The sequence below is a fragment of the Asterias amurensis genome, chromosome 3 (genome assembly GCF_032118995.1).
Source record: "Asterias amurensis chromosome 3, ASM3211899v1".
Classification (NCBI taxonomy): Eukaryota; Metazoa; Echinodermata; class Asteroidea; order Forcipulatida; family Asteriidae; genus Asterias; species Asterias amurensis.
In genome coordinates this window covers 4,361,714-4,382,585 of record NC_092650.1, presented here as the reverse complement: position 1 = coordinate 4,382,585, position 20,872 = coordinate 4,361,714, and the positions used below count along the sequence as shown (strand labels likewise).

The window sequence follows — 20,872 nt, the reverse complement described above, 5'->3', positions numbered from 1 at the left end:
TTGCGACTGGTGGTCAAAATATTTTAATGGATATCTGGGAAGTACATTATTGGAGTCTAGAATTCAGACGAATATGGTATGACGTCATACACGGGGTTAAAAGGTTAAAAGGTGATGACCCGCCGCCGTGTCAGATCAGAGCAGTGTGTATTTTTTCAAGGAATCCCTCGATTGTTGTGTACACAAGTGTTACATCATCGGGTCTGAAAACAAAATCGCTGAATCATACCATCTTTTGCTATGTGAGTGCATCGATGGATTTCCCTGCTGGTGACATTCGACCATAGTTTTACCAGTAAGCAGGACTGGTTTTCTTCCTGCGAGTGCGACATTAGTCGTTTTTTTATCCATGTTTTATCGCGGTTTAATAAAAAGAACATTTTGTGAGCTGCGCCGTTGTATTTTTATCAACAACAATTTAAAGAATTTTGGTTGTAGACTTCGCTCAACAACAATGACAACAATGTCTGCACCAATCGCTGAGGGAGAAGTGGATTCACAACAGATGGTGTCCTCTGAATCTTACCAAGATATTTCAAACAATAATGAAGAAAGGTTACTATTTTTTTTAAATTGATTTGCTTGCATTTTTGTAATCTCCATCTCAATTTATTGACCATAATGTGTTTTGTTTTTGTTTTGATTTTGTATTTTATGTTCGTATTAAATAAATTGTATGACTGTAAAAGTTTGTTTTAAGTATAATATTGTATTACATCATTGTATAGTTGCAATAACGTAACCCTCCTCCCGGCAACCGCGAGGAGGGATACATTATCGCAACTAATAATTGTATTAACATATAGTTGCGATAGCGTAACCCTCCCCCCGCCGTCGGGAGGAGAGTTACGTTATCGCAACAAATTAACATTACATATTGCATTTGCTTTGCTTACTATTCACCTAAATCATCTTGTGTATTGTTAACCTTAATTGGACTGGAAATAAAGTGAATTTAATTGATTTGAAATTGATCTAAACTGTGCATTCATCATGTCCTGTATGGATTCAAAATATAATAAGTTGCTGTGATTTATCGTAACTTTGATTATCACAAAAAAAAAAAATGTGGTGACAAAAGAACAGTGCAGAATGAATGTTGGATGGTCATTTTCCTTGTTTACATTCACTTGCGATGTTAGATTTTAAAAGAAGGTAACTTTTATTCAAGTTTCAGAAATAAAATCTGTTAAAATCCATTGTTCCAAAAAAGTTAAGTCAATTATGTTTACTTATAAACAAAGGAAATATTGGAAAAGTGTCCATATGGCGCCATCACTTTTTCATTCGATATGAAATAATATAGTATCTAATTTACCTCAATGAGATATCCCTTTTTGTAAAAATTAGTGAACAAGTGGTGGCGCCATATGGAAAGTTATCCGAAATCTTAATTTACATTGCTTTAAACTTGTTTTGCAGCTCTGCTGGATGGTTTAGCAACAGAACATGGGGGAGATGGAGTCCAACTTCTGCAAAGTTACTTCAGCAAGCGGAAGAAAGTATCTTATCATGTGAGCCTGTTCTTCCTCTAAAAAGTCTGCAATTTTTTTTAGCCCTGGGGAGGATTTCACAAAGAGTTAGGACTAGTCCTACATTGTAACTTAGGACTAGTCCTAAGAGATATACAAATAGCATGGATAGTCCTAAGTTAGGATGAGTAACTAGTCCTAACTCGAGATAAGACTAGTCCTAACTCTTTGTGAAATCCACCCCTGTTCACTTAACCCGCCCCCCCCCCCCCCAGGGTGGGTTGGGGTATATTTTCGGCTATCTATGATTGCTATAGACCTTTTCGCAAATACCCATTCCGCAAGCAGTCACTGTTGAATGAGGTGCATTCTGGTCTAGCTAGCAATCAAATTTGATCCCTAGCTAGATCATCAGAATGCACCTAATTCCACGCCTAGCGCACGCCAAAGTATTTGCGATAAGGTCTATTACAGAATGCCTGAAAAAGGGTCCTCTTGTAGAATACCCTTGGACAATATCTTAAAGGGCCTCTGATAGTCAAAATCTATGTGATATACATTTGTAGACTTCATCAAGTACACAAACTCTCCCTCTATAAATTCTGAATTTATTTAACCAAAATACGTTTTGATGTTGTGTACCATACAACTAAATAAATAAATATATACACCTAAATTGTAAAGAAAAAATTCTTTTATAAGACACAATGGTAGTGTACTGTTTGGTTTTGGTGTACAATACAAACACCTGTTTTTTTCTTGAGCGCTTTCCAACAAATAGTCTTTATGCAAAGTAAACCTACCAAATATGTCAGCAATGTATTTGTCATGATACTTGACCTTTATTTTATAAAATACTCTCGATAAAGTCAATTGTTCTTTTGTTTTCAGGTATCAAAACTAAATATGAGGGTAAATTTGTGCCAATAACCAGTGAGGATAAACTATGGACTATCAAACTGAATCCTAGTGAGGCCTCGGATAAAACACCAGTCGTCCTAGTCCATGGATTTGCTAGCGGAGTTGGATTGTGGTCCCTCAACCTTGATGCCTTATCCGAAAAACAACCCCTCTATGCCTTCGACATGCTTGGCTTTGGTCGCAGTTCTAGACCGAAGATGCCCAACGATCCTGAGCTCGCTGAGAAAGAATTTGTCGATGCGATGGAGAAATGGCGGAGCAAAGTCGGCATTGAAAAAATGGTGCTGGTCGGTCATAGCCTCGGTGGGTATTTGACGTACTCCTATAGCATACAACACCCGGAGAGGGTACAACATCTGGTGCTGGCTGACCCGTGGGGGTTCAGTGAGAAGCCCCCTGCAGAAGAGCTTCGATTCCCACTGTGGATCAGGGCCATTGGGGCGGTGGCAACAGCATTCAATCCACTGTCCAGTATAAGAGCTGCTGGTCCTTGGGGTAAGCACATTTCAAAATCAAAAAAATTTTATGAGCCCATGGCCGATTTTCATGAAATCTTGGCTTAACAGGGCACGGTAAGCGGGTAATTTTGTTGGTAAGCCGATGAATTTAGGTCTAGATGTTTGCCTGCAGAAATTTCTACACTTTTAACCCTTTTTGAAATAAGTGGTAGAGCTCAAGTTTGGTCAACTTCTAGCTAAAAGCTTGTCTTGAATCTGAATTCATTTAAAAAAACAGGACATGCCCTCAACCTTGTAAGTATACAGACCTGGCGCTGTGTGGTTACAGATGTAGCCCCAAAGAAATTTGATTTACCTGCAAACAGGTTGACAATTTATTGTCTGTCTAACATGACCAAATTGGCGGCTACGGCTATGGCTTGGTCACCACATCATTGTGAATTGGAGTGTGCGATGTCCTTGGGCCTTTCTTAAACTTTGGCTTTGGCTCCATCTCAGGCTTAGGCTCTGCATGCTGCGCGTGCAGCTCAGCCTTTAACCTGCATTTTGGAGGAGCGTGTATTGCTTGAACATCAGCACACAGAGCCTCGAGCCCAAGTCGAGGTTTGAGAAACGCCCCTAGACAACACCCTTACCAACAGCTCTTCCTTTATTCTTCAGGTCCCCGTCTCCTCAAGCGAGCTCGTGGAGATCTCAGCAAAAAGTTCATCAAACTTTTTGATGATGATCGCATCTGCACCTACATCTACCATTGCAATGCACAACAGCCAAGGTACATATGAGTCTATTATGCCCAACTTCATTGAGCTGCTTAAAGGCACCAGTTGGACATCTTTAGTAATATTGTCAAAGACCAGTTTTGTCACTTGGTGTTTCCCAACATTATGTTTAAAATAACAAATCTGTGAAAATTTGGAATCAATTGGTCGTCAAAGTTGCAAGAGGATAATGAAAAAAAAAAAAACTTTTTTACACCAATTTATGTGCTTTTAGATGCCTAATAAAAGGCTTCAGGCCAGAAGTCTTTTATTATTTTAGTGAGAAATTACCTCTTTCTCAAAATCTATTTACTTCAGAGGGGAGCTGTTTCTCACAATGTTTTATACTATCAACAGCTCTCCATTGCCTGTTACCAGGTAGGTTTTTATGCTAACAATTATTGTGACTAATAACGAATAGTGTCCAGTGCCTTTAAAGGCAGTGGACACTATTTGGTAATTACTCAAAATAATTATTCTCATAAAACCTTTCTTGGTAACGAGTAATGGGGATAGTTTGATAGTATTAAACATTGTTAGAAATGGCTCCCTCTGAAGTAAAGCGGTTTTCAAAAAAGAAGTAATTTTCCATGAATTTGATTTCGAGACCTCGGATTTAGAATTGAGGTCTCGTAATCAAGCATCTGAAAGCACACAACTTCGTGTGACAGGGGTGTTTATTTCTTTCATTATTATCTTGCAACTTCGTTGACCGATTGAGCTCAATTTTTCACAGATTTGTTATTTTATGCACATGTTGAGATACACCAACTGTGAAGGCTAGTCTTTGACAATTACCAATAGTGTCCAGTGTCTTTAAACAACTTTAAAAAAATATTGTTTTTAAATATTAGTGGTGAAGAGGCCTTCAAGTCGATGTCCCAGATGTTGGGCTGGGCTGTTAACCCAATGGTGAGACGAGTAGAGCAACTATCTAAGAAAGTTCCAGTCACAGCGATCTACGGTGAAGACTCGTGGATGAACCGTGCAGGAGGAGAAAAGTTGAAAGATATAAGGAAAGATGCGTACACCAAGGTCCACGTAAGTTTCAGAACAATTCTCTGTTTAAACGATTTGGGTACTCTCTGTACAACAGAAAACACAATCGTCCACAGACTTACATTTAAACATACCTGGTTTGAAGATAAGGATTAAAGAAAGCTTCCAATGAAATAATACTTACTGAGGTGTTGTACATTTTTGGGAAATGAGTAAAACACTTTCACAGGAACATAGTTTGGGCATGTTCATGGCTTTACAAGACTCTCCTGAAAACCTTACTATGTGATTTTCCTTTTTCCTCTCGAAAAACTTGACAACCAATAAAGCTGAAACTTCTACAGGTTAATTAGTTTACATACATCTTCATTCATAGTGAGAAGGGAGGGATTCATGTCATGGCTAAAAAAATTGATCTGTACAAGGTGTCAAAACCCTTTAACACCTGCTGTCGATTTCACAAAGAGTAAGGACTCATCTTATCTCGAGTTAGGACGAGTAACTCTTCCTAACTCAGGATTAATCTTAAGGTCTGCATGCTACAGTGCAGGGTTGGGACTTGTCCTATCCTAAGATTAGTCTTAGGTTAGGAAGAGTTTTGTGAAACCGACGGCAGGCCTGATACTTCACGGAGGCAATGAAGGCGAATGCCTCCATGCCCCTGGCCTTTGCCTTGGTGCCCTTGAAATGATCCAGTGAAAATTTACAATTTCCTCATAGGGTGCCCTTTACCAAGGAGAAAATGCCTTGGTACCCATGCCCTTTAAAAAACGAAGCATAAACACATAAGACCCGCTGAACCAAAACGTTTGCCCGAACTCTACTCTTGACAATCTGTAGAGAGTCTGGAGATAATTGCAATTTCTACTTATTCATTTTTTAGGTTCTTAAGGAAGCTGGTCATCATGTATATGCGGATCGAACGACTGCCTTCAATGGCATCATTAGAGATATCTGTGACGAAGTTGACTGATCGACATTTTATTTACTCCGTAAATATCTTCATTCAGATGTAAACTCAGGTGACACGTTTTGTCTTTTGATACCAAAGTATGCAAAATAAAGGTAGAGTCAAATTCTGGTTTATTAATTTTGGTTTTTACCCATACACCGATGTGTGTTAGCACTGAATACTCAGTACTTTCCCTCGAGTCCTGTGAAAAAATATCACAGGCGTATCACTCGGGTTGGATTTGAACCCATGACCCTTGCAATGAGACCTAAATTATTCTGCAACTGCCACTAGTATTTTTCCCTCTCTTTGTGTGCAATAGAAACAATGCAAAGATGATTCTCTTAACAGTTTATACCTGCAAGGTTATAGATGGTTAATGTTTAGCAATATGTTTTTTTCTCTCTTTTTTTATATATTTTTTTTTATGCAAGTCGCCTGACACACAAGGCCTGAAGGCCACTTCAAGGTGTGGGCTACAATTATTTTTTTCCAGAGGCCATTGCCACCTACTCCTAGGGCTGAAACAGGGTTACCCCTTTCACAGTCCATACGAATGTAGGCTTGGGTATCTTCAATTCAAAGCCAAGCCGGTAGAGCAGAAAGCACTACCTCCCCAATTTACCTCCCCCCAATGTGCGCTAATTTGGTTGGCAGCCGATACTGCACACTTCTAAGGAGTTGAGATTGTTTCAGAAATGCGTAAGGCAGAATCAAAGTACAGTCAGTTTAATGTTAACCTTTCACAAAAGTTTAACATTAAAGGTATCAAATTACCAACAAAGATATTCATGTTAACAATAGAAAGCAAAGTCATTTGAGTTTTGAGTTGAATCTTAATGTTGTGTGTCCGCCAGATGAATTGGGAAAACAAATAATTATAAAAACAGTTTTGTTTTAATTCCAGAGGTCACAATTTTCTTTGTTCAGCCACAAAATGAATTCATAATTACCCAGTCCATTTCTCTTATATTTTATAATAAAAGGCACCTTCCCAGACCTTGAAATTTCTTGTTGAAGGGGCACAGCAATTGCCCTCTGGTAAGGGGGTACTTCAATGAGGAAAATGTTCGCTTGTATTGGAGCTTTGCAAAGGGCACCAGAGCAAAAGCACAGGGCACCACAGCGATGCCTGCGGTACCATGGGTTATTTCAAGGCCTGTTGTCTAATTGTTTCAAATTAAAGTTATCTATGGTGCAGGGATTTAACCCATTTTACTTTCTACTTTGTTGAAACTCTTTTCTTTTTTTTAATCTTAACTGTCTTGAACATTTTCAGAATTTGTTGTATTTTTAATAATTTATAATTCCCCTTGTATCTATGTTTTACCTGTACAGAGACTGTCTTAATCACGCACAACAAAATAATTATAATATTAATATTTATATTTTAGATTATTAATACTTTTTGTAAAAGTAAGTTTTACTGAGAACTGTATGAAACAGCAATTGTTATTTTTTTAAGGGTTACTTTATAATCGTGGGAAGAATTTAAACACTGATTTGTTGTTTAAAATTAAATGTGTGGGTGAAAAGTGTAAGGAATGTGTAATTTTTTGTTATTATTATTATTAATAATAATATGTGAATATTTATAATGCACTGGCATCCATCACACCAGATGTCATGGCGCAAATTATAAACAGAACAGACTGACAGCAGAACACAATTCAAACATTTCTTTTAAACCTCAAATTTATTTACAGATGGTCTTAGACAAGTGCACATTTACATTTTGATGATTTGAGTTTTAATGAAAGGATATAAATAACAACACCCATAATGTTTTTTACAAATCCTAATCCTTACTCCAACCCAATCCCGTGCATGGAGTTTATGAGGGGTTGTCGGAACATACATGTACAGGATGAGTTAAAAAGAAAGTGACCGGAATTTGTGATGTTTTTCAAAACAAACAAATGACACTCAAAAGTTCATTAAAGCATATATTTAACAAGCACTCTACTGCTTATTAGAAAAAAAAAGAATGAAAGAAATTGATCTTTTCTAAGAGGAGTTATATCCATTTCAATAAAGGTACTCATTTTGCAAGCTGTCCATGGAATACTTGACAAAACAAATTAATGACCTTTTTTAAAGTATAATACACCCTTTGCTACTTTCTCAGATGTTTAGATTCAGTCTAGCATTAACATTCCATGTACAGCTACAAACACGAGTGCTTTCAGTAAAACTGGCATAACTTCTCTTTAGAAATGATCAATTTGTTTCATTCTTTTTTTTCTTCAGATAAGCAGGAAAGAATGTTTGTTTAATAATATGATTCACTAGGGTTTTGAGTGTCTGTTGTTTGGTTTTTAAACCACAAATGTCAGTCAACTTCTTTTTGACTCACACTATAGGGGTTTCAGAACACTGGGATGTTGGAGCACAGTGCAGGCACCAAAAAAACATTATTTGGCTCTGCTCAATGTGATGATATTTTTTGGGCAGTGAAGAGTGGTTATTTTTAATTACATCTAATAAAACATTCTAATAAAATTAACAACTTGTACATGGTTTATTAAATACCGTGTTTATCAAGAAGTTCACCTGAGGTTTGCCCTACAAAGGCAACCAATGGTTGGTAAATAAAAGAAGACTGAACAAAAATAAATCATGGAGAAGACGACAAAACAGAAAGTTGCAAAGCAGGAGTCAAGGAATGTGTTCTTCTACTGTAATTACCCCTAACTGTTTTATACATTCATTTATTGGTTGGACAAAGAAAGAAAACTTTACTAGAGTGGGGTTTGAACCTGCCACCTCGGGATTACTGCGATGGGGCTCCACCAACTGAGCTATCTAGCCCTGAAGTTGGTAGTTTCCCCATTTTGTCAATATCGTTGTTCGAGGGTGCAATTTAAAAGCAGATCAACCTGTAAATATATATATTGGCAACACTCTCCCTAACAACACCAAGGATGCTAAACACTATTCACATTTTCAAGAAACTCCTCAATTGTTTTCTATTCCAACAAGTGTATCAAAATTAATTTCATCCAAGTATCTTGAGCGCCTTTGAGCAACTTTGGTTGATTTTGGAGCTATATAAACTCCCTCAGATTGATTGATTGATTGATTGATAAGTATTGGGTAGCTAATATAAGTGATCACACAAGCGCGAGTGGAATGCTATATTTTTCCGTATTTCCACGAGCGTGCATGTGATAACGTATTTATCTTCAAGCAAATTTGGCGCGTGACATAGAACACACAGTACGCATGGTAGTGATATTAGCCATGCAATATAGGTTTTTATCACCACTCCATTCTGCGAATCTGATTGGAGGATTAGCGCGTACTTGAAGATAAAAGGTTTTATCAAGACAAGGAGCATTAAGTTAAAAAGGAAAAATATGTTAGCAAAGTAGTTACTTGAAGCATGGAGGTATTTCTACCTCCAATGCTTGAAGGAGGTATTTCTACCTCCACGCGTGAAGGTAACTCAAGCACCACGAACAGAGAGAGCAGGGGTGGGTTTTTCTTTTAGTAATATCATGAACTGATGAGATACAGGTAGCTCATAAACACTTGTGTGCTGGAGCAAGACAAGTAACTTATAATTGTTTCTCATACACCCAGGTGTAAATGGGTACCTGTGGTGGCAGAGATGGCTCTTGTCATAGTGCCTAGGGTTACATATTTGGTAGCACAGGCTATATACTCCCAATTGAGCTGAGATAGTTTTGAAAGGAATTAAATAAACGGCCCAGTGACCAGGAGTAATAATGTTGGAGCGCCATGAGCGTCACAAGCACTGTATAAGAATCCGCTATTTTCATTTGAGCAAACCTGTCTAGCTCAAAGTGTCTAAATGGCTTTTCTATGTTTGGATGGCTGACCTCCTGTGGGAAAATAATGATCTTAATTGGTTGATGGAAGGAGTCTAGAAGTGGGATGTGTCAGTCAAAGAATAATGCCGAATACACTATTATCCAAATGACCTGTTGAATAAAAAAAAAGTAATAATAACAATTAATCGTTGTAATAAAACCATAACAAACTTCATAGCAATGTGCTAGAAATTAAATTATTGATATAATTACTAACATTTATTAGGCCAAGGGTCAACACAAAATACAGCATGAGAAAATTAACAATATACATGTAAATGCAAGTTAAAGGAAATGAGTGACAAAATAAAGATACCCTTAAAGGATTTGGGTACTTTTTCAAAATGTCCATAGTTAACATTAAACGTACAAGGTTTGAAGATAATGATAGTAGAAAGCTTCCCTGAAAATATTACTTACTGAGGTGCTGTAGTTTTTCATGAAAATATGGTTGTAAATGATTAAAATAATTTTCGTTTCATTACATTGTTTTACTCATTTCCCAAAAACTACAGCACCTCAGCACGTAATATTTTCAGGGAAGCTTTCTACTATCATTATCTTCAAACGGTGTAAGTTTGGTGTAAATCTGTGGACATTGTGTTTTTTGTCCTACAAAAGTTACATAGACCCTTTAATACTTAATAGAACCTGAAGGTTGGATGAAAAACAATGCAAACATTCTGCGGTGAGTATTTGTGGTTTTGAAGGAACCTGAGAATCTAACAATGCAGACAGTATACACACACTGTCAGTGTGGTTCACTCGCCCATATAACCCAAAATGTAAAATTTCTTGATTCTTACCAGAAATAATGCAAATGAAGACATAAATCCTTCTTTAGTGAGTTCCCAGACTCCTCCATAATCTTCTTCGTCGACGCCTTGGAAACTTGTGAAGTAAACATATAATATTCCTGCACTGGCGGCACAAAATCTGCAATCGGAAGATAAACGAGCCAGTGAGTTATTTGGCAAATATAGGCCCTACATACATGTACATAAAAACAAATGCTGGTACAACACTCCAGCTTCAAACATATTTTTTATGAACGCATTACTATCAGAAAGGCTTTAGACAGGATTTGGCAAATTCGTGTCAAAATTCGCTGCAAATTTAAAAAATGGTTGTCCAAATTGTTCACTTACAAAACATTTACATGTAAATGACGGATAAAACAAATTTAAAACAGGGTGTCCGAAAGACACACACAACTCTCAGGCTAACACTATGCTTACATTGGCAAGATCATATCCCTGGTGTACCTAACAAATGTTCACACCAGATGTAACCTTTAGTTATCTCCCAACACCTTGGTGTATACATGTAGATGGGGACTTCTAATGGTTGAGAATGGATTTTATTTGATTAACACGCAGCACTAAAGTGAGTCAACTTGAGGGTGAATGCTCTCAGATGCATTGAGAGGTTTGAGGAATAGATTTTAAAGTATGCCTGACGAACTACATGTAGGCCTAGAATTTCATCGTTGAGAGAGCAAGCCACTTATATTGGAAAATCCTCAAGTCTATGGGAAACTTTAGAAAAGGCATTAATCAAGGCCAAGACCAGGGGCAATAGATCCCATTAACCTTTTTGGGATCAGGTGGACACTTTAGGAGTGCTATATTTGATGTGGGTGTACACAGACAAATTTACCCAAACCTAAATAGTGTTATAGTATTGTGTCCATCATATCTCAAAATGTCTTATGGCTTCCTTAGAGCTGTGTAATTCTGTGTCAGTCAAGGCCAGTTAATTAAGACCAAATGACAGGTAGTGTCCTGACAAAGGTTCTAGTTCTTAGTTCCACTAACAAATATGAACCTGAAGATCTGAGAACTCAACCTATTTGCTTGAGGGAAATAAGCTGATGGAGATACTGAGGAGCATGATGATGCAGTATCTTAAAAGATGAGGAGGCAAGTCTTGAAGCAGGTCCTCTTTGCTACCAGACCTCTGGAAGCCAAGGTGGCTCCAAGTCTCTCCGAACAGAGGAGAAATGTGGTCGTAGTCTATCAGTGCATTATTTTCTTTAACATTATATTTCTTATACATGGTATCTACTTACAAAGCAATTCCTAGAAATCCTTTCAATGGTATGACTCCCCAGATGACTCCACATAGAATCGCCACAATCTGACGCCCCCAGTAGATCACGTCAAGAAATTCATCCTTCAAAAAAATAAAAAACAATCAGAAATATAAAGTGAATAAACTTCTTTTTTATCTATGAAAGCTAACACAAAAACCTGGTCTTGACAAAACAAATTTCTTATTATATGCCTATGTCTGATAATCTTTAAAGGAAAGTCCCCAATAAAGTTATACAAATTAGAAAACAAAATTAAAGTTCACAGATTTACAAATAACTTACAGGCTTTGCAAAGGTAATAGTAAAAGACTTCTCTTGAAATAATATTCCATGAAATGCTTTACTTTTTGAGAAAACATTAAAACAATTATCAATTCTCGACAACGAGAATTTCGGATTTATAGTAAACACATGTCATTACACGCTGAATCGTGCGGAAACAAGGGTGGGTTTTCCCGTTATTTTCTCCCGACTCCCATGACCAATTGGGGCTAAATTTACGCAGGTATGTTATTTTATATAAGTTGTGATACACAAAGTGTGGGCATTGGACAATACTGTTTACCGAAAGCGTCCACTAGCTTTAACTGACTCAGGAGACAGAACATTAAAAATTATATAAATATAAGTTTAAAATATAAAATAATTAAAGTTTACCTGATAAAGGAAAATGGAAATAAATATAAATCAACAAATAAGGTATAATTATTTATTTTAATAATTATACTATATAGTCTACTGTAACTGAAACTGAGTACTATCTTTTTCTTATCGAAAAAGTAGATTACTACTCAGATCATGGAGGTAGTTGCTCAGATCAGACACACTCTCAGAGAGTCAGATAGTTATTTAATTTATATAAAAAACAGTACAAAGAGAAAGACAATTAATCACACAATTAATACTTTCCGACTGATCATGTTCATGTTTATTCATTCAAATTTGGTAATTAAATACTGTCTTTAAAGTTTTGGTGCTGAGTCGGTATTTTGATTGAGTGCTGAGTTTGCGTGTGTGGCGAGTTTTCTAATGCTAGCGCTCGCATTGACGAAAAAACTGGCAGTGTCCTTCTTACACCATGACACACACACAACACGGTCACGGAAACAGGACGGGCAACCGACCGCAAAAAAGGCATACAATTTGTTGTATATTTTACCTTTTCCTGCCATTTTGACCCTGATACAATCGCTCGTTTCCACGCTGACGTTGAACTGAGTTTGGTGTCTTCCTGCTCACCTTTTCTTCTTTTAGTTGCCATTTCTTGTACAGTATTTTTGTGCGAGATTGAGAAAAACGCAGATGGATTTTAACTTCGTTTTCAACAGCTCATTCCACCCCGTCACGTGTATATGGTGCTAGCTCCAAAAGCACTCTTCAATACCTGGGATAAAGGTTGTTCATGGGCGCAGCCATTTTTATTTCCCATGGTTCCGTTCATTTTCTAACTATGGGCGGGGCGTAAATACAACTAACATTTGATTGGCTCACTGAATTTGAAGCCTTACTTTGATTGGTTAGCTGTAGCACCGCTCGAAAAGCAATGCCATTTTTAAATGCCCGATGTGCTAGAGGAATTAGATCCGACAACAAGAAAGATTGAACGTGTTTCATTTGCGAGAAACTGAAGTGTGGGCTTATTTTCTTGACCGTATTTCTTTGCTTAAATTCATTAAAACGTTTTCAGAAATGGCATCACAGAATGTGGATCCCATGACGTCGGTTCCAACCGGCAATATGCGGAAGGAATCGTCAAAACCTGCTGTCGAAAAGGGAGACAGTCATAAAGTCACAAAGAGGTATGTTAAACATTCTTTTGATTTTCTTTTGGTTTGGCTTTTTTGCCTTCAATTCAACAAGGCTACGGCTTTACTTTGTGACCGTGTTGGTTTCGACTTTTTTTGTTGGATAACTTTCCGTATGGCGCCACCACTTTTTCACTAATTTTTACAAAAAGGGATATATATCAATCAGGTAAATTAGATACTATATTATTTTATTTCGAATGAAAAAGTGGTGGCGCAATACGGAAACTTTTCCCTTTGTCAGACTTTGTCTTTTTGTTTGTGTGACTTGTTTCTAGTATTGGAAAAAGTTCAACTGTTCTTCTACCAAATAATTTATGTATCTTTTAAAAAAAATGCTTTGGTCTTGACCGGTTTGTTTTGTTTGTCTGTTTTGTTTTTTATTAAGACTGCAAAAAAGTTAATTTCAAGTTTATACCAAACTGCAAAATAATTGATACTACACGTACATGTATGTCCTTTGCCTTAGTTTAGTTGAAACAAATATATTTGTCTAAACAATCGAAATGTGCCTTAAAAATACTTTTCAATTGTCTTTACTTTTTTTTTTTACTTTATAGTTTTTCTTAAGAATTTTAAACAGATCAGTAGTTTTTCTACCACTGTGTTGTATTGTAGCCAGTAATTATATCTACATTGTAAGATTGTAGGCCTATTTAATTTTAATTGTATAATTAATAATTTCCTTTTCTTTTTTTTTTCTTTTTTCAGGCTCTACCAAGAATTAATGGAACTTATGGTAAGATTGATGTCCGAATTTACTGGACCAATGCTGGCCCTAACAGCGTTTCTATTGTAACATTCGGGTATTCGCTTTCGCCAAATAAAGTCCAAATGCTGAAAAAGCACTTTTGGGTCTATCGTCCATCCAATAACTTTGACTTGTGGCTGATTCCTGCCAACACAATAACAGTTATCACTAATTTCAGCACGCATTATTTATTTTCCGACGTGTTAAAGTATAGAACACACAAATATACAGTGTTATAACAGCATTGTTAACACTCTAATTTGTGCTACACAAAAACAAGCCAACTGTAAAATTAAATGTTAAAAAGCAGGCTCTTATTTTCTTCAGAAATAAAGAAATCTAGAGTCTTTGATCTACTTCTCTAGAACTGGAGAACTGTTTCCAGAACCTTAAAATCTGTTAACTCAAGAACCAAAAGGTGGAAATGCCAACAGAGCTTTCCTAATTCATGAATCTTACTTTACTTTCAGACTAGACCCAGTAATATAGTACAGCACCTCAGTTAAGGTCAGACCTTTTTTGTCAGCAATGACTCTGAATCTCAACCAGTTGAAAGTTTATGATTAAAAAAAATGCATTATGCTATTTATTTTAGATGAATCCACCCAAGGGCATTTCAGCATTTCCAGATGGTGATAACATCTTCCTCTGGAAGGCATCAGTAGAGGGAAGCACAGACTCTGTAAGTATTTTAAGAGAGAACTCCATTTGAAACAAGCAGGGATTAGATTTGTCAGACTTTTATCTGAATTCATACTTTTTAAAGTCAGCCTGGTGAAGAAAATCAGCCATCACTTTTGCCATAATATAACAAAAACCTGCTCTTTGAAAATTGATCTACTTCTCTTTTGCTGAGAACACTGTTCTTAAAAGTTAAATGGAATCTATGACTTCAGCCATCGATTTCACCAAACTCTTCCTAACTTAGGATTAATCTTAGGACTTAGGACGAGTCCCAACCCTGCACTGTAGCATGCAAACCTTTTAGATTGATCCTAAGTCGTCCTAACTCGAGATAGGATTAATCCTAGCGTTTCGTGAATTTGGCTGCAGGGGTTACCATTAAGGTGGAAAAGCTATAATTTCAACATACATCAGCAGAATTTGTATCCTACATAGTTTCAGACCTTTTTGGTAGCAATGACTCTTATCCCTCAGCAAGGAAAAACAAAAGTTTCAAGGCCTGGTGAACTGACATGGAGGTAATGGCATCTCTTACACTTGTCTTGGCCTTGGTGCTTATTCAAAAATAAAAACCTTTTTCTTTATACTAAACAGATGTATGAAGGGATGCACTACAAGTTGTCAATGACCTTTCCAGCAAACTATTCCTTCACGGCCCCCAAAGTCAAATTCATCACCCCATGTTTTCATCCCAACGTGGACACAGACGGCAACGTCTGTCTGGACATCTTGAAGGAGCAGTGGTTACCGTCTTACGACGTCAGGTCAATACTCCTCTCCATTCAGGGTCTCTTAGCAGGTGAGATGATATCAGGTCCTCAAATTTGTCTTAAAAAGGGCATTCTTGAGATTGAGGGAAACTTGTGGGTTTCATCATGACGCTATTTTAAAGAGCTGCAGGGTTGGCGTAGTGGTAGCTCTATATAGATGGATTTTAATAGACGTCATTGACCACCATCTTTGATGAATTGTGCATGCGTGAAGAGCTGTCATTAACAGAGAGTCATATGCGTAGACGCATGCACTTTTCCACTGTTTTACATCAAAGATGGCAGTTGATGATGCTTTGTGCAATCCATCTATAGCCTGTTGAGGTGGAGGGAATCTTGTGTTTTTGTGAGGTTTGAAGTTCAAGTTTCATCTAATGAGGACTTCACAACTTTTCCTGTTAGTGTGTCACTGCACCATGGCATCTTTAGATGGATTATAAATGCCCATTAGTAATATTATGATTGTATAGGCCAGTAGGGTTGGCGTAGTGTAGTGGTATCACTCCTCATCTTTCACCTCTAGAGCCACGGTTATGATATCGCCAGGGGCACTGTGTGGATTGGGTAGTCAGTCCCTACCAGGGCACAATTTCATAGAGCTGCTTAAGCAAAAAAAAATTGCTTAAGCAAAAAAATTAATTGCTCCGTAAAATCAGATTACCAGCTAAGACCCCACTCAATTGTTATAAACAACAGCAAAATACCAGTCACAAGCATTGTATGTGGCATGAAATTGTTGCCAGTAACGTGTGTAAAATAAGCAAGCTATTTTCGTGCAAAAAAAGCAGCTCTATGAAATTGGCCCTTGATCGTGTGGGTTTCCCTAGAATGATTCTCTGGAGTTTTCCTCCCATATCTAAGAATATTAAAAGTTCCTTCTTTGTCTTCTTTCCATTGCGTTCTTGGCTAGTATGATTTAATTTGAACGTATTGATTTTCTTTTTGTACTTATTCAGAGCCGAACAACGACAGTCCCCTGAATCTGTCTGCAGCTCAGCTGTGGGAGAACCCGGCCGCTTTCAGGAAAACACTCCACGAAAAATACGAGGCCGATGCCAAGAGAAGGGACAAATAAAATAATGCCGCACCAGAGTAGGGTTGTACAGACATTCTTGAGCAAACATTAAAAGTGTTTTATTTCTAGAGATCATAATCATAATTGATAATTGACACTGTAAATTTGACAGAGATATTTTAAGAGGCCGAGGCTTCTACTATCCGCTGTATTTTTCAAAGTAAAAGGGTTTTCAGAAATCAACAGACTGGCCAAATTTGCTGATCTGCTGGATAAATTTCTGACAGATGCAGAAGTCTTAAAAAGAAGGTATAGTTGGCAAAAAGGAATTTGAAGTGCTTAAATTGAAAATGTTCTAAATACTGTTAAAAAGGAATGCAAAAATCAACAGACTAGCCCAATTTGCTGATCTGCTGGACAAACTTCTGACAGACGCTTGAGTTTTAAAGAAGGCAAGGTTGGAAAAAAAGAGTTTTAAGTGCTCAAAATTTAAAAGCTTCTTAAATACAGAGGCTTTAAAATTTCTTAAGAGTCTACACCATGTACATAAAGACCATCCCTTTTCCTTACACCAATATTTTCCTAAGTTTTTTTCCCCCAAGGACCAAAATATCATGCCTTGATTTGTACATGTACATAAATATCTTAGGGTCTAATTCGTACCTTGTGAAGTGAAGTAAGCGCCAAGTAAGGACAGTTCCCGTCGGTTATATAAATGGAAAAGTACGTCAATCATCCATTTCAATTCAGAGGTGTAATGCAGTAAACATATTTATTTTATTGTTCATATTTGTACAGAAACACAAAAACGATGTATGTACAGTTTTTTGATTGTCAGAAATATTTTTTTCGAGAAGCAGATCAAGTACACTCTTTCAGTCTGTGTTTTACGCAAATGCAACGCAATTTGTTTTGTAGCGAAGAAGCTGCATAGGCACGACAACATCAAAATCACTTTGCATTAGCGTGAAGTATAAAGGCCCGGTCCACTGCAGCAATAATGAGAACTTTACTGATAACGACGCAAAGAGAACGCATTCTATTGGTTGAATGAGCGTGTGCTCATTCTGTGCAGAGCAATTCAACCAATTCAATGCATTCGTCGTGATCGTTATCTTTGGTGTTATCGCTGCAGTGTGACTCGGCCTTAAACCAAGCTTTACAACTGTTTTCTTGAGTCTCTTTATGTATAAAAACTGAATGACTGTGCATTTCTTGTAAATGATTTTCAATCGTTGTTTAACATCGTATAAAATAAAGTCATCTCATAGTGAAGTCTGTTTCCAAGTGTGAAAAGTTATCCCTTCAGAGGCTTGCATGTTGGAGAACCGAGTCAAACAGAAGCAGAAATGAGCAGGATACAAGTCACAACTTGTGCATGTGACATGTACTTCGAATGGTAACCTTATTATGCATAATATTTGTTGTGATCCCGGAGCATGATATTTTCCCAATTGGAGGCAAAACCGGGACCGAGGGGAAAAGTCTGTCTACAAGTTGTTGAATTATTTCTGCTGTCTGAAATATCATTCTAGTAACACTTTAAGATCAATCTGAGCCCTTTGTGAAATCGGCCCCGTGATTTGAACCCTTAAGATCCGGTCACACAGGCCTCAATGAGAATGACAACGAGCGCCCTCGATTGGTTGAATAAGCATGGGCGTATTCTGCTTGGAACATTTCAACCAAGCCCGGTTCATACTTCATGCGAAGCGAATTTGATGCCACAACCCTCCTTTTGCAGCGATATTCACAAGTGAGTTGAGCAAAGTTGAACTGCTGCGAATTATTCGATGCGAATTTGTGACGTCAACACTCGTATCGCATTTGCAGAAAGTATGAACCAGGCTTTATGCGTTCTCCTCGTGTTGGATTGTTATCGTTTTCGTTATCCCTGCAGTGTGAATTGGCCTTTACTCTGGTCCTACATCCAGTGTCCTATTAAGTACACTAACATGCAGCCAGCAGCACCTCTAAACATTCCTGGGGGTAACAAGTAAACCATCTTACAACACCAACTTTATTTTCATCTGCACATGAGCAGCATTTATTATTTCATTTATTCATCATCAATAATACATGTTTTATAAATCCATGTATACACTACATATTTCTCAAAAAATCACATTATCCTTTTCTTAAAAAGTCTGGGAATAAATAGACAAAACTTCTACTTAATTTTTAATTGTTTTTCCCCACCTCTACACAACATTTTGTATATAATCAAGAACCAAAAAAAGAATAAATGGGAACTTGTACCTTTTTTTTCTCTGTGCAATTAATGCTGATACCTTTCAACTCATACAAATCTGTTTTGCGCTGTTCAATGCAAGTGTTCACCATTATTTATATAAGCAAAGAAGAAATCATTTTGATAATTTACACTGTTTATTCACAACTTTTTAATAATAATACGTATGTACAATGAATCGAACTTTCCAACATGTTTTTGTAGAAACTTGTTGAAATCCATTGGCGCTCACAAGTTTGGATATCACTGAAATGGGCCCCACTTTTGACAATTGATTTTGAAAGCAAACATTACCAGAGCCAGTCACACGGAAAGTACGTTCACTTTTTAATTAGTTTGGGTTGAAAAAATACAAATTGACTTGAGCGGGATTTGAGCCTGAGATGGAGTACTCTGGACAAATATGCCAGCGCTCTGCCAACTGCGGCCATTTAACCCTATAGATCAGAGCATATATAAAATAACCCCTTTGTTGCTATGAGAGTGGCCATAATGTAGATAAGCCGGCTGCGCGTCTAATGGCGTACATCATTGAAGCACGCAGCGTTCCTGTTATATGACACACGCTCACAGACCCCATGTTGTGGGACAGGTATTTGAATGGTAACAGTCTATATTGGCAGTCTCCTTATTTTGTCAGTATCTTTGTTCAGGGGTGCAAGTCAGAAACCACTGCACATGAATATCATGCTTTCCAGATGCAACCTGCGGCAGTACTTTCTTTCAAATATCGAGTAATAAACCACAAGGAAAACTGACTGGGTCATTTTAAAAGTAATTTGGTTTTGAACGAGTAAAAAGTCCTATTTTAATTAATAAGGTTTCTCTTGCTACCAAATTTGCATAATCAACAACTCGGTGAAATTGGGTCTGGAAAATCAACAGGAACATGCTGTCTAGGAACTGAATTAACCAAGTATCCCAACCATAGAGATACTTTCAGAACGTCCAGTGCCAATAGGTACATTGAAGAACCGCGAACATATTTTTGAAGAAAGTGTAGTAAGAGAGGGTCAAGTTATGCATTGTTCAAAAGGACATCATTTTACAATAAGGGTACATCCATCATAGAGGGAGCCCCATTATGACATGGAAATCTTTCATCAAGGGTCAAGTTCACGCAAGGACTATCAATGACCATAGTTCCGCTAAGTGCCCGAACTCTGTCTAAGCGACAATAATTGGTCTACGCTAGTCGACTAGTTTTCATAGCACAGTGAAGAATGGACCAGTTATAATTACAAGAAAATGAATAACGTGCGCACCAGTCGCTGGTCGCATTGATAGAACATGAATTAGAGTCGTTCGCACAACAACTTGAGTGTGCACGCCCTTCGTATTGTCACGAAACAAACTTATGCGAGCATGACCAAGGTCGACATTTGTCTTAGCGGTCTAGGGGCCGGTTTCACAAAGCAATCAAATCCATGGAAAGACAAGTTGTCAGTATTACCATAGTGATTTGTATTGTGGCATCAAACTTTACCAACTACGATTGATTTGCAGTTTAAAAGACATGTTGCCCTGGATCGGGCAAGTTCGTCTTTAAAAAGCGAAACATGTTTGTAATAAAATGCATACAGGCTGTATGTTTAGAAAGAAAATTTAAAAGTAGAATATAATGATCCACACAAACATGCCTCAAAATTGGATGGTTTTTCTTATCCATTGTGAACTAACACGGTCGGCCAAACAAGAAAACCGTACAATTTTGAGGGATGTTTGTGTAGATTATTATATTCTACTTTTAGATTATCTATCTAACCATGCATTTTATAACAAACGGTTTCAAACGCTTTTCAACGACCAACTAGACCGATCCAAGGCAACGGATACCTTTAAGATCAATCTTTGCTCTTTGTGAAATCGGCCCCTGCTATCTCTAGCTCTATGCTTGATAGAGAGGGGATGGGGGGGGCAACTTGTCAGGTCATCACAATAATTTATATGAGAATTGAAAATCCAAAATCTTCATTCTCAAAAACTATGTTACTTCAGAGGGAGCCGTTTCTCACCATGTTTTATACTATCAACCGCTCTCCATTGCTCGTTACCAAGTAAGTTTTTATGCTAAAAATTATTTTGAGTCATAAACAAGTGTCCAG

General features: G+C 37.3%; 3 protein-coding genes across 3 annotated transcripts; 2 read left to right on the top strand and 1 right to left on the bottom strand.

Moving 5' to 3' along the window:
* The first annotated feature begins 171 nt into the window (after positions 1-171).
* On the top strand, positions 172-9,508 carry LOC139934990 ((Lyso)-N-acylphosphatidylethanolamine lipase-like). Its single transcript, XM_071929429.1, has 6 exons — positions 172-555; positions 1,423-1,514; positions 2,364-2,888; positions 3,512-3,623; positions 4,464-4,650; positions 5,492-9,508. The coding sequence occupies exons 1-6, from the start codon at positions 350-352 to the stop codon at positions 5,579-5,581; spliced, it is 1,212 nt and encodes a 403-aa protein (XP_071785530.1). The 5' UTR covers positions 172-349; the 3' UTR covers positions 5,582-9,508.
* LOC139934991 (GEL complex subunit OPTI-like) lies at positions 9,369-12,889 on the bottom strand. Its single transcript, XM_071929430.1, has 4 exons — positions 12,651-12,889; positions 11,468-11,571; positions 10,203-10,332; positions 9,369-9,507 (listed from the first exon to the last, which is right to left on the bottom strand). The coding sequence occupies exons 1-4, from the start codon at positions 12,750-12,752 to the stop codon at positions 9,466-9,468; spliced, it is 378 nt and encodes a 125-aa protein (XP_071785531.1). The 5' UTR covers positions 12,753-12,889; the 3' UTR covers positions 9,369-9,465.
* Positions 12,890-13,046: 157 nt separating this feature from the next.
* Positions 13,047-17,791, top strand: LOC139934435 (probable ubiquitin-conjugating enzyme E2 C). The gene is made up of 5 exons (XM_071928670.1): positions 13,047-13,290; positions 14,008-14,035; positions 14,643-14,729; positions 15,326-15,530; positions 16,458-17,791. The coding sequence occupies exons 1-5, from the start codon at positions 13,181-13,183 to the stop codon at positions 16,574-16,576; spliced, it is 549 nt and encodes a 182-aa protein (XP_071784771.1). The 5' UTR covers positions 13,047-13,180; the 3' UTR covers positions 16,577-17,791.
* The last annotated feature ends 3,081 nt before the right edge of the window (positions 17,792-20,872 follow it).

Coding starts and splice junctions, on each gene's coding strand:
- LOC139934990 (XM_071929429.1), top strand. CDS start 350: ATGTTTTATCGCGGTTTAATAAAAAGAACATTTTGTGAGCTGCGCCGT. Junction 1,515..2,363: donor GGAAGAAAGTATCTTATCAT/GTGAGCCTGTTC, acceptor TTTTGTTTTCAG/GTATCAAAACTAAATATGAG. Junction 4,651..5,491: donor ATGCGTACACCAAGGTCCAC/GTAAGTTTCAGA, acceptor TTCATTTTTTAG/GTTCTTAAGGAAGCTGGTCA.
- LOC139934435 (XM_071928670.1), top strand. CDS start 13,181: ATGGCATCACAGAATGTGGATCCCATGACGTCGGTTCCAACCGGCAAT. Junction 13,291..14,007: donor AGTCATAAAGTCACAAAGAG/GTATGTTAAACA, acceptor TTCTTTTTTCAG/GCTCTACCAAGAATTAATGG. Junction 14,730..15,325: donor TAGAGGGAAGCACAGACTCT/GTAAGTATTTTA, acceptor TATACTAAACAG/ATGTATGAAGGGATGCACTA.
- LOC139934991 (XM_071929430.1), bottom strand. CDS start 12,752: ATGGCAACTAAAAGAAGAAAAGGTGAGCAGGAAGACACCAAACTCAGT. Junction 11,572..12,650: donor GGTCAAAATGGCAGGAAAAG/GTAAAATATACA, acceptor ATTTTTTTGAAG/GATGAATTTCTTGACGTGAT. Junction 10,333..11,467: donor GGATTTCTAGGAATTGCTTT/GTAAGTAGATAC, acceptor TTCCGATTGCAG/ATTTTGTGCCGCCAGTGCAG.